Source organism: Pleurodeles waltl, chromosome 8 (genome assembly GCF_031143425.1).
Source record: "Pleurodeles waltl isolate 20211129_DDA chromosome 8, aPleWal1.hap1.20221129, whole genome shotgun sequence".
In the NCBI taxonomy this organism is placed as follows: domain Eukaryota; kingdom Metazoa; phylum Chordata; class Amphibia; order Caudata; family Salamandridae; genus Pleurodeles; species Pleurodeles waltl.
Genome location: NC_090447.1, coordinates 448,899,460 through 448,913,022, shown reverse-complemented (window position 1 = coordinate 448,913,022; position 13,563 = coordinate 448,899,460). Strand labels below are relative to the sequence as shown.

Below are 13,563 nucleotides of genomic sequence, written 5' to 3'. Positions count from 1 at the left end.
GGGCCTGGTTAGCAGGATCCCAGCACACTTTGTCATAACTGGCATCAACAAAAGGCAAAAACATAGGGGGTAACCATGCCAAGGAAGGCATTTCCTTACACCTGTTGTTTTTGTACGGCGATGGAGTAATCAGGGAACATCATAACCTGCGCCTTATCGATCTGGAGTGATCTCACCCCTCGCAGAATAATGTCTCTGTCTGCGAAGTGTAGCATGCAGATAACGAAAGGACGTGGGCCAGCACCCGGTGGTCAGGCCCTTGTCGGGACCCGATGGACGCGTTCCACTGAGAAGAAGGGTGTCAACGATCCCACTGGGACCAGTTCTCTGAGCCAATTTGTAGTGTAGGTGTCTGCATCTATACCCGCCACGCCATCTGGAAGGCCCACAACACGGATATTGTTTCTTCTGTTGCACCCCTCAGCGTGACGCTCCAGAGTTTCCAGCCTGTCCAAAACTACTTGCATTGAGGTGTCTAGCTGATTCGTTTTAGGAGCGAGTTCCTTTTAGGCGCCCTTCCAGGGAGTGTTTTTTCCACTAGTTTACAATGGGCGTGTGAAGCAGGGTGAGATCACTAGCCACCTTGTTGATTTTGCTCTCCAGCAAGGTTCGAGCCTGAACCCGCGAGCTTCCAGTGCCTTCCACCACTGCCAGTACTGCATATAGCCTGTGGCCATCAGAGTCCAAGGCCCCGGTCTTCAGTGCTGACTGCTTGGTCCCCGTTCCAGAGCGTAGGTAGCCCATTTCTTCAGCCCCGGGGTCCTGACAGCTTGGGTTCATTGATTAGGCTACTATGGCCACTGGAACGTTAAGTTCCAACAGTCACGAACACAGGGGGGCCCACTTGGGTGCGCGATGCACCTATCACAGCGCACAGCAGCATGAGCAGCCCTCCCCAGGGTGACAACAGGCCTTAGCTATGGCGGCTGGTTACTACGCTGTGCTGTTGTGTGGTTTCGGGTCCAGTCACTGCTCCAAGGGCTGCACTAGGGCCTATTTCGTGTTCCCCCAGTGCGGCCAATTTCCATAGTAGGGCCAGCGGCAGCGCCACATGGGCACAAGGTCCCTGACTACCTCAAAACCAGTCCCGGTAGTTGTTAGAGATGAGCAGGGGCCAAACAGGAGCGAGGGCCCCCTTCTACCGCCTCAGTTGCAGCACCGGCGGCCTTCTGTATTCCCTTGCCACCAGTGGAGTCAGCGCGGAGGAAATCTGGTGGTCAGCAGTGCGCCCAGACCAACTCGCTCAATCTGCCTCCCTGCGCCACACTCCCGCAACATCTCCCCGCCATACAGGTCAAAACAGTGCCAGCCGTTTCATTCTTGCCCTTCGCCGGTTGTCAGGTCTTCACTGGGCCTGCCCGAGTCCCACCATTCGTGCGTAGGCCCCCTGGGCCGGGCCTCTCCATGGTGCTCACCGCACAATGTCGCACCTCGCAGATGCAGCATCTCCAGCGCGGCCCCCTGCTCTGCTATCTTGCGCCCATTATCTTGGCCAGCCAAGCCACGCCCCCCACTATTGGTACCTCTCACACAAGTACATGACGCACCTAGCAGTTGAGCATGATGATGCCAACCCCATCCTGCTCAAAGTCCTCCTGCCACACAGGCGCGCGGATGTGCCACGCACCAAGATCAACAACACTCACTGTACGACAAAGAACTGGGGTGCACTTGGGACATGAGCCTGTATATGCTCCAGCACTTTCCCTGTTTCACCCAGCCATATCCGTCACACAGGAGACAAGAGCTCTAGACATGCTTAGCAAGGCAGGATTAAAAACAATGGGAGACGCTTACCCTGGAGGGACATTTGTCGCTCTCGCAGACATCTTACATACTGTGAGAAATGTGGGAATACAGAATAGTAGAAAAGGTATCAGTTGAATTTCTCTACGTTTGGCTACCAAATGTAAGCCTGTATGCAAAATAGAACCTCTTTTGAATGCATTCTGAGTCACATTATGGTATGAGTAAATTCAGAGTTGTGCAAATAGCTATAATTTCTAAATTCAGTTTCTTGAGCATATTTTATTTCAAAAATACACGGGTCTCCTCACCCCCATTTTTAATTTATTAGATATTATCATATGAACTGCTGCACTGTCGGTACACAGTGAAATATCATTACACCTGTTTCAGGAAAAATAGACTACCACTTACAAAAGTGCAAAAAAAATAGGTTATTTTTGTTTCTTTGTATCTTCTTGAAAGCTGAGAAGATGGTGGTATTAGCAAAGCACCCATTTTTATCGATTTAAGTTTTAGAAAAGAACCATACACTTTCTTGCACACCACTTTTAAAAAGATTTTGCTGAATTTTGGTTATTTTCTTGGTTTCATCCAGGGAAATTCACAAACCTTGTGTACCTTAAGAATCCCCAACATTTGAGATAAGAAAGGACTCCAATGTGGCCTAGATATGTTTTATGGGAGAACATTTATAAAGGCTTAAGTGTTGAAACATCAAAAAAGGGGTGAGCTTTGAGAGCTGAGAAAAAGCCTCAGCAGCTAAGTGGTTAAAGTAATACTTTTTTCATGTACAAAATACAACCCATTGTACATCCAAAGACGCCTGTAGGTTGAAATTCCTTTAACGGGGAGCCATTTGCTTTCCTGAGAATCTCATGCTGAGCTCTCATTGCCTTTCTGTGTTTCTCTCTTCTTCTTCTTCCACTCATCACCTCCTGATCTGGGTCATGGTTAAGAGATCCATGAGAAAAAACCCCAATCTTGATTAGTCCCCACTTACAGTCCTCCATTGAGAGTCATCTAAGAGAACCCGTCTTGACATTTTTCTTATATTGCTGTTTTTTTCTGTCTATTTTGTGTCACTCCTACTCCCTTTGTTCCTGACACTCCTTTCCCCACTTTCTCTCCTGTCTCTTATTAAATTCACTTCCCTTTTTAACCCTATTCCTCCTGTTGCCTTTTCTCTTTAGTCTGTTTTCTTTGTCTGTTTTCTTCCACTTTCATCACTTTTTTCTCTTTACATCTTTCATGCTTGCTGCTTTTTTCATTTTGCTTTTCTTTTTTCACCCTTTTTTTCTCACTGCCAGAACCCCTTTCAGAAGGCCACAGGGTATGGGGGATTACTGGACCCAATGGTGGGGGTTGAGGCCTTTTACTTCTGATGTCCCAGGGCCTGGCCTACCAAGAATCCTGAACAGCTGGGTTGAGTTACCTTGCTACACCTGTCCCTGGGTAGTTACGTGGTTGAGCAGTCCAAGGCTCTCCTGGGGGGAGATGTATGTGCGATAATGAATACTGGCTCACAACTCATAATGTGCGCAGCAGTAAATCATTGTCCAACCAAATACTCACTTTTATGAAAAAAGAGAAGCATTTTATTTTTACTCTACAGGGAAACACACAACATTCACAAACTACACAATTCACCCCCTGGGCGAGCTCTTGTGTTTAATTGGTGGTTCCCTGTCCTGCTTTCTCCTCGGTCTACCGATGGTGGTTCTCCGACCCCATTCACTATTGGCAACATCCAGGTTATGCCCCACTAGTACTTCAAGGCTCAAGCCACTTTGACTCTGTTCTAAAGTCAAAAGTCTTTCTGCGCTGACGCACTGTTTAGCCAGCAAGTACCCTGGGGGCATACTGCTCTAAAGTCAGTCTTACCTGTACCTGCAGGTTCGGACGGTTTAGAGTTCCTGAGCGTGCCCCCTCTGCAGCCATCAGAGCTGCAGCAGCTAGTCTAGGTCAGTTAACTGCATTGCACCCATGCAGGCTGTACTTGCTGATCCTTGATCTCCTGACATGCAGTTGTGCTCCGGCAGCGACTGGAGGTTCTGTGCAGCTCCTTGGGGAGGTAAGTCTTTTGATTCCACCCACAACGAGGGAAGATGATGAGGAAAAATAAGTTCCCAGGGTCAAGACCTCATCTGGGGGTAAATGCCTGGGGGGGGCACTCGTCTGATGAAGTTCTCGGTCAATGAACATTTCCAGCTAGTTCCGTAGACCCTCTCTGACATACAGTGTGCCTATAGTATACGGGCACCGACCTGCTTGGCACAGCAGGTGTCCACAAGTCAGTCCTTCCTGGCATATGGGGTTGCCAATCCTTAGCTGCATATGGGCTCCAGTCTGATCAAAGCGTCATCTAGCATAGTTCCCACACAGAAGCCTATCCTAGCATTCGGGATTCGGGGCTGCCGATCTTTAGGTGCACACAAGCTTCGGCCTGATTGGGACAGCGTTCAGCAAAGTTAACTTCATGGTGGACCTCCCCCGGCCTACAGGGGTCGCTGAACCTCTCACTGAATTAAAAGGCACCCTTTGAAGTGGACAGGGGAAGCCTGGTGCCACCCTTTACAGGAATGTGGCAATACACAAATCTGTCTGGGGGGGATTTCTCTATCTGCTCTCCTTGTTTCACCATGCAGGCCTGGGTCCCAAAGCCAGGCAGAACCCACCCCTCTAGTCAGGGAAAGTAAGATACTCACTGACGATAACCTGTGCTCACCCTCTGGTAGCTTGGTGCAGAGCAGGCAGCCTCATCCTCATAGGTAATGTGTAAAGTATTTGTGCAACTCACACGCACTAACCCACTGATCACACCACAAAAAGAACTCTACACAAGGTTACAAAAACACTGATCTTAATATGAGTCAAAGAATCAGATACAATAAATAGCTTCAATGTGATTTGTTGAACGGATTTAGTAGAAGAATGGTAAATCCAAGCAAGATACACCTGTTTATCACGAGCCCCTGCAGTGGTGAAATTATTGAGGCACAACAGGTAGGTACGGGCTTGTAGCTTGGTTGCGCTTGGCTCAGGTTAGGGTCTTTGCAGTTTTAGCAGGAGCAGCCTAGTGTCTTTGTGATTACTCAAGTGGGTCAGCAGTAGGAGAATGTAACGAAGCCTCGCTAGGCAAGGGTATCAGATGAAATGTGGTAATCGTACCCCCTCCCACTGGTGAGAAGCTCCAGGCAATCAATTCAGGACCGCTGGGGTCCACCCCTCCCGCAGGTTACGAGCAAGATGGGTCAGGGCTGTAACAGTACCTGGGTGTAGGCAGATGCAAGTAAAGTTAACGGGCCTCCACACAGAGTCTGCATGGCGGTGAGGAAGTCGCACCTCACAGCGGAAGGTGGGGCTGGGGGAGTGAGCAGCGCATGGGAGCTGGTGTGTTGAGCGCAGCGCGGCTCACCCGAAGCAAGGGGCTGCTTCCCAGTAGGGAATGTGTGTCCTTAATCCCCCTGGAGAAGGTGTTGGCAGCCCAGGAACACTGCAGTTTACAGGGACCACACTCTCTTGCTGCTTAGCTTTAGACACTCGAGAAGTGCCGGGAAAGCTGATGGGGAGACAGGCCAGCTTGTAGTGAGGTTTGGGGTGCTCCATGGGCTTAGGTTCAACTGGGGTTAACTCAGTCAACCCCTGGTGTCACTGTGGAGTGGTTTTGAGGTCCGTGTTGCAGGGCAGAGGTCAGCAGGCATAGGGCAGCCCAACCAGGCAGGGCAGCAGTTCCTGGGAACAGTCAGGCACAGCAAAGTGGCAATCCTTCTGGTGAAGCAGCTATTACTCCAAGAAAGATTCTTCTTAGTCCAGTATACTCCTGAGTGGGTCAAGAGACCCATTACTTATACAAGAAAGTTCCTTTGATGTGGGGGATGACCACAAAAGAATCCTTGTGAAGTGCATATGTCCCCCTTTCAAGTCAGTCTCAGCCCCAGGCAGTCAGTGGGAGGTAATCAGCCCTATTGTGTGAACTCTAGTCCTTTACCCTTTGAGGTATAAGTGTGTGCCCTTCCAAAGCACCCCCCCTCCCTCCGGAAGACCAACCAGTTTGCAGATGAAGGCAGATGTGGCTGAGTATCCTGTGTTGGGGGTCTCTGAAGGGAATACACAAGTGTAGATGTCACCTGGCCCAAGCCAGACATGTATTGGAGGTAGGCTGTAGGCACACAAGGAAGAGAGTGCAGAGAAATGTCCTACATTTTGCTTACATGGCACCTTGCCCTGTAGAATACCTGGGGCCTACCTTAGGGGTGACTTATATGTAAGACAAGGGAAATGCTGGGGTTGGCAAGAGGTTTTAGATGCCAAGTCTGGGTGGTAGTAAGACTGCACAAGCAGGCTCTGCAGTGGCAGGCCTGAGACAGGTTTACAGGGCTACTTAAGTGGGTGGCACAATCAGTGCTGCAAGCCCACTAGTCGTGTGTCAGTGAGAGTGGGGTTTGTGGATGTATGAACATGTACGCATATGAATGGGATATATGTGTATGGGTAACTGAGAGCCTGTGTCGTATGTACTTGTGGCACAGTACGTACCTTTCCCCATGTGTGGCACCGTTACATGTATAACACAAGCATAACAACCATTTGTTTAAATTCGAAATATTTAAAGTGCACAGATGTTCATAATGTGTAACATTTTTCTGCATTTAAAAATTTTCCCATTCAAAGAATAACTATATTTTTCAGTTATAAATATGCACAGTGTTCTACTTGCCACTGGGAGCAAGAGGCCTGCAGTATGTAAATGCAACACTTTGGGGGAAAAAAACAGAAATGTAAATGAAAAGTTAACTTAATCATATGGTTTGAAAGCATTAAGAAACATCATCTTTTTCTCATCTCCAATACTGAGTTGACAAGGGCTTTTATTTAAGAGTTAAATTCCTTAGGGCTTCAATTCTTCACTTCTTGCATCACCATGGGTGATAAATTTGACTCCAGCACTGCTCCTTATTGGGCTCTGCTATCTGCAGCCTGATGACAACAATGTAAAATAAATGCTGCCTTTCCTTAACTTTAAAAGGAAAAATGTGACCTGTTGTTATTTGAAAGTGAACTGAAGGCTGTGAGCTACTCTGAAGGGGCCTGGGAGCTACTGGTAGCCCACGATCAACTGGTTGGAGACACCTGGTCCATAACCATGCACAATAAATAGCGGAGGCAGAGTTATTGGATGCAGGTTATGAGTTAATTGCATAGATGATGAAAAAGGGGTTGCTGTGCAATACTTGTGAAAATCAATGATTTTGCTCTTATCCAAACCAGTATTTCAAAATATATCTCACAGAAATTGTCATACAAACTATTTAAATATTAAAATTACATTATTTCTTGCTAGCGGAAAACTTCTGAAACACCAAATTCTGTACAGTAGAAAATAAAACAGTATTATGTAGCATTGCATGCAGTGCGTGCAGTGCACTACCCTGTAACTGTGGAGTCCCCTGACAATTGCTGCATGCACCAACATCATGTAAGACATGCTGCAGATCTTGCAGTAGACTAATTGTTTCAAACAGACCTGCGGCCAGTTTGCATGGAGTTTCCCGGGGGCACAAACGGTCAAGTACACCAACTTACTGTGCCATAGGGCACCTTGTTATTACAGAAAGGGCTGCAGACCCTTCTGTAACAATGTGAACTGGTGCAGTCTGAAGGAGGTTCTCTCTCATTTGCATGGGAGTGTAATCACATGCATATTAAGGAACTCTTCGCCTCTGTGCCTGCACCCTAGTATAAATGCTGGTGCAGAGGAACTGTCAGAGGGCATACTGATTGTGCACTGTATATGACTCAGTTAGTGTGCCCCCATGAATACTGTTCCCTTGGAGGCCACCCGATCGATATCTCCCTGCTGGCGGGTTCAGTCACTCACTGCAGCCACCTGCAGGGTGATCTCTGCCTACCTTTGAAAGACAGGCCGCATTGCAGCTGCTTCAAACTGCCAGTTCACTTTTCACTAATCCATTACCCCCAAGGAATTGACATGTTGATGGCTCCCTTGAGGGAAGGGCATTCACTATAATAAATTGCACTGATCTGGGCCAAGGAGCTCTCTGTAGTCTGTGTGCTGAGTGTAATTTGTTTACTACAAACAAGTGGGTTTGTTGCAGGATATTGGTAGAAATGTTTAACCATGAAATTATTGGATTATACTAAACTGATGCACCTGATATTGTATACAAATATATCCTTGTCAAAGTAATCAAAGTGATTGTACAATCTCTTATTTAGTATATATTTGGTACCTGTATCACAGCCTTCTAAATTTACATTACCCTTTGAGAAGAAGCCTTGACTGTTCAGTCTGTTTACCCCTGAAATGCTAAGCCTGGTAGAAAAGAAAGTACTTTGCAATTCATTGAGCGCCATATGTTATCTTGCTCATGGAATTTGTTGCAACGACTGCCCTCTTGCCAACAACTCCCAAGCCCTTGGGGAACTGCGCTGATGGGGTACTCCAGAAAGTTTGTAAAAGATTTACTTCTTGCTTACATTTGGTTAAAAATAATTCAGTTATATAATTTATTTGCAGGATAAAGTTGGGGAAAAGTTGCAGTGCAACAAATGTCATGGCAGCATTCTGCAGAATTCTTCAGAAATACACAGTTACGCTCAAGGTATTTCAATTTGTTTTATTTTAAGCATTATTAATCCAGCACTTTCCATTTGCCTGACTCTTCATACAGTACAACATAACATTTGAAGTTTGGGTTCTTTGTTCTATGTTGTAAAGCTATGTGTATTTAAGCACCAACTCCATCTTGACCATTGACTCGATTTTTGTGCCCTGGTTCATTTGCCATCACGGCAGCGCAGGGTTTTTCCACACAAAGCTTGTTTTCCCCACCAAACGTGTTTTTGCTTTTCTCACCAGAACAGGGTCATGCCTTACCGGTTCATATTGTGGGGGAGGCGGACGAGATACAAGTGCACAAGGCTAAGAATGTTTTCATCAGAGGAAGGTAGAGCTTTGTCTCTGGAATGTGTATTCGGGTCTGGACAGTTCTTTTCGACACAGACCCAGTACAGCCAGCCTTTGATTTCATAACAGAGGGGAGGGGGTTCTAGAACACTCTCCTAGCTTGTTTAAGTTATAAAATATGGGGAGACTTGGTGCTAATACAGGAACTCACCTATGGTGCGGACTTGCTGCCCAGGATATTTCTGATCCTATGTGGTCTCCTGCCTTGGCCGTTTGAGGGTTCCCTGTGCGGTTCTGCTGGCAAAGATGATTTAACCCCCATGGTGATGCATTTAAACTTTTGATTATTCAGCACAAATATATATATATATATATATATATATATATATTCACTGTTGGTGCACTGCACATTTCTGTCTGTGATTGTTTAACTGCTATGATTATTCTAGTTTCTACACGTTTTACTTAGTTTGAGTTGAATGCTTATTTTCATATATTTGTGTGTTTTTATTTGATATCTGCGAAGTGCCTTAATAATTTAATTACTCAGACTAAGAGTGCTGCATTCTTTGGCATTGTTTCCTCTTAGTTCATGAAAAGCAATACATATGCTAGTCAAACAAAATATAAATATCTTTCGTTTGAGGAAATCAATACATTATTATATTAATTGAGCTAACAAAACCATTTATTCATAAGCTTTCATCCCTGGTCACATCTTTAGGCAGAATGCAAATAAAATACTTCTTGCAGCTAAGAGAATCACCCTTTTAACTAGTGCTGGCCCGTCAGACATGTTTTACTTGAAAGAGAAAAAAAATGTAAGGTTTCTTTGCAGTCCATTAAGTTTCATACAGACTTGTGGGGCAGGGCATCAAATCTTCTTGACCACAATAGAATTATTCTATTTCTGACCTTCTATTGGGTGTCCAGATGGACATGCTTCCTTAACTTACAATGCTAACTTCTGCTCGACAGTGACAGTTGCATGCACCTAACTAGCCACTCAAAAAGGCTCAATGTTTGAATGTGTCAAGTAGGAGACGTCCAATTACTTTCAAGTATGTCTCATTTAAACTTCTGTTTGGTCTTCTAAATGTAAACTTCCTTGTCCCATGATGTAGCTTTCCATTAACTATTGAGAGTTTTGACAATCCAAACCTGACACAATACTCTTGCTACAATGGCCTGGAAATCAAACAGGAGAAGGAGGAGCAGCAAAGGGTCTGACGGTAGACCACTCTATCACAACCCATCATTTGGTACTGCACATATAATTTGGTGTCCCCAGCCTGAAGTATTTCAACCTCTCATGTGCACCTCAGTTTTACTACACAAACATCAACACACCTTCACACCCTGGAAGAAGTTGGGGTTCAAGTCATGGCGGACTGCTTGGATCTACCAGGAGGACCATGGACATCCTCCTGAACTTGGGGTGCTGGTAAAAAAAAAAAAGCCAGGTTCGTACTAGTATATAATTAACTACCGTCAGTTGTGGCTTTGCCTGGACTTGGAAACTTTAGTTACCAATATTATAAGGAGTGCTAATTTGAGTTTCACAAAAAACCAACACGCTCTGGTGGTCTGCTCTTGGGCAACTCCATGCCAAATTTATATTTATTACATGCTGAGAGTCTCCTTGGCAGAAAACATACAGGCAACCTGAGAAAATAATGAAATTGGTAGTAGGATAGTACAAAGCAACAGCACCATGGACTTTTAAATGCTTACAGAATTTAAAGAAAACTGTAGATGCTTGCTGTGACAGAACATGGGCAGTTAGAGCTATTCTCCCTGGAGATGTGTCTGTTGACTTTTGACTCCATTATGTCTCCCATAACTTGGGTCCTTTGATTCCATCTAAGCATGTGCTGTGATTGTCTTAATGTTGGCATGTCTTTCCCAGGAGGCGTGTGAATTATGTCCTCTCTGAGGGCACAATAAGTGGATCAGAAAATGGAGATTGCCTCCGGCCTAGCTGGCACAGCAATCTGCATAGCTGAGGTTAGTGCCTCAGGTGACTGTTTAGATTTCAGGGAACATTCAGTAATCCACATACATGTACAGCATGCTCTTTGATGTGTCCAGCAGCAGTATGTAGATATAACTTGATTGGTTGCTTTGTTCAAAGCAAACCTTCTTCTACCAGGCCGAAGGTCTACCACCACTAGGGGTGTCTGGCCTCTGGTGTTTTAATACTCTTCCCAGTCACTATTCATGCCTCTTCCTTCCTGTAGTCCAGAAAGCCCACTCAGAAGAATTCCTTGCCATGCTTGCAGGTGACTTTGAATTTAAAGGCGGCCCCCCCCCCCCCGTCCCACACCCCCCCTCACCCCCAATTTCATGTGTTTCTTTCCGCACCGAGGTATTGGAATCGAGTTCATGAACAAGAGAATGTGCCTTGGACAGAACATCCCTGTGTTGATACTCTTAAAGGCAGGACCGGGAGCAAAGGTAAAGTTCCTACACCCTTACATGGAAAATAAGTTCATCTTCCCATTGTGAAGTGGAGTTGCAGCGACCGAGAAAATATGGAGGCAAGACCTAACTAGTTGAGATCTGTCTAATGCCCAACATTAAAATGGAGCTAGCCCGGGAGCCACAAGAAATTGTAGCTTAGCTGCCATTGACCGAAGCAAAGGATTATCCCTTCACAAAAGGTTACAAGTGAGGCCTACCAATTCCAAAGAGCCAGCTTTGCCTACCTCCCACCCCCCATCCCAAAGAACATCGGAACCACACTCTGTATACAGATCCTGTAGTCAAGCAGTGTGCACCTTGGTCAATGACCTCGAAGTGGCCGAGGATGTGGCCTTGAAATTGTCACTAAAACTACATTTGAGTTTGCGTGGTACCACTTTTTACATTGCAGGCTTGAGACCAACGCTTAAGGATCCTTTTTTGACCCAAGACCTGTAAGTGGCAGACACTATTTTGTGTTTGTTTCCTCTGACTCCTTGCAACCATCTTTCTAAAATTTGCTGTTAGGTGCTATCATATCTACACGTTCCAGTACAAATCAAACTCTAATTTTATGTGCCCTTAGTTTGAGATAGGTAGAAGAGAAAGGAAGGCAGTGAAGGAAGATGAAACGCAGTAAGGGGGTTCTTCTTAGGGGCATTTTTGGCAAGGCTTTGCCTTTGTTGTGAATTATTGGAGAAGCCAAGGACTTCTGTTAAGTGTAAATATCCCATCTGCTTCAGCTTTTTCAAATATTTGGCGCTTGGGAAAAAAAATGTGTCTTTTTTTCCATGTTTTATCGACAAGATGGTTTGTCACACTGTATTTCCTCTTTACTGCATAGAACCGGAGCATGTGCTAGCAGACCGTGGCAGCCTTAACACTTTCTTCCAAAAGTGGTGTTCAGCACTTAAAGTTAATTAAGTGTCTGTGCATTCACCCCAGATCTCAGCCCCGTAGCATATGACACGTCCCAATCCTGCCTTGATTAAGCTGGCCTAGACTGGATTCTCTGTTTGGTTAGCAAATTGAAGAATGCTGTTGACCACCCCTTCTACTTTGCTGGAAACCTCTTTCACCTGCAACCAACTTAAAAAGAAACCATTATTCCAATTTAGAAATTCGATGGGTTTTTTTATACAAAAAGTTTCCTATATCAAGCCCACCTATACAGTATCTTGTGTCCAAAGTGAACAGAACCAACAAGGAACAATACATATAGTAAAGGACCGTAACAAATAAAAAAAATGTGTGTTACAAACAAAACACAAATCCTGAATCCTGAGTCCTTATGTCCTATGTGCCTCAGCTCGTTTTGTAATTAGGCTTATTGGGTTTGTTTGAACATGAATTGTTGACCACTTCGAATATTGTTGCTAGAAATATAGTTAACTTGTTAGAATGCGGGAGTGATGAGAGATATATCAGTGAGTAGAACGGAGGTGGAAGGAATGAACAGATCTCCAAAGACATCACAACGGCATAGCTGTCAGAAAAAAAAGCAGGGTGGTTAAGTGAAACTCACCCAGTGTGTGAAACCGGATAAAATCCAAAGGAACCTACTAAGTGATAACCAGTGGGGGCAACATAAAGAACGTGAACTGTATTGCAAGCCGGGGTTCAAGATATGTAGGGTGTTGCAGCAGCAACATATAGATGTGCCCCTTGTACCACCAACACTGGCGCACTACCACAGGGAGAATAGTGGTGACTCATCCACAAGACACGGGATTCTAATTCGAAAATCTGCCACTGATGCAGCACAGTGCACGATCGTACTGCGGGAAAACGAGAGTTTGGTTTTTTTTCTTTAAGCCTACGATCGTCAGTTTCCAAGGGGAAGACGCAAAAAAGTGCTACCTTTTGATGGTGCCGTTCACGGTAATGAGGCTTGGAACGCGGTATGAGTTTCAGAGAGAGAATGGACAGTACTTCCAGCTGTTGGGCAGTTACAACCCCACGAAGGGGTAAGTCATTCATCAATGTCACAAATGCATATATCCATGTATTCAGCAAGGACAGTTGCGCCATCAGAGACGCAATTATGCAACATGTTAGAACAATGCCTTTCCAATACAGGAAGTTGCATAGGCCGGACTTACAGAAATAAGCTGTAACAGCATTTCTTTTGAATGTTGATCCAGCCCATACTGTTATACCCAAACCAATTCAGATAACATTTAAAAAACTCTCAAGCACCATAAGTAGTCATTCTGTGGTATATATTTGGTATATGTTAATGTAAATCCGATATGGACCCAGTCCGAGCCACCTGTGACCTGTTGGTTGTACGGTCAGAAATTAGGAATGCTCATCAGTGATTTCTGCAACACTGCTTAGCCATTCTTCAGTGGTGTTCAGTCCTTTGAAGATCGAATCACAGTATTCTATCCATCTGCATTCCATCCTCTGAAGTATGTGTG

At 45.2% G+C, this 13,563-nt stretch overlaps 1 protein-coding gene across 2 annotated transcripts in view; it reads left to right on the top strand.

The window, feature by feature from the left end:
- The window catches only part of MRPL30 (mitochondrial ribosomal protein L30), a 240,122-nt gene that overhangs the window by 25,576 nt on the left and 200,983 nt on the right, over positions 1 to 13,563 (top strand). For both annotated transcript variants that reach the window (XM_069204380.1, XM_069204379.1), the window contains exon 2: positions 8,288 to 8,372. In XM_069204380.1, the coding sequence (XP_069060481.1) occupies positions 8,325 to 8,372 (48 nt within the window). In that variant the 5' untranslated portion in view covers positions 8,288 to 8,324. The remainder of the gene's footprint in view (positions 1 to 8,287; positions 8,373 to 13,563) is intronic.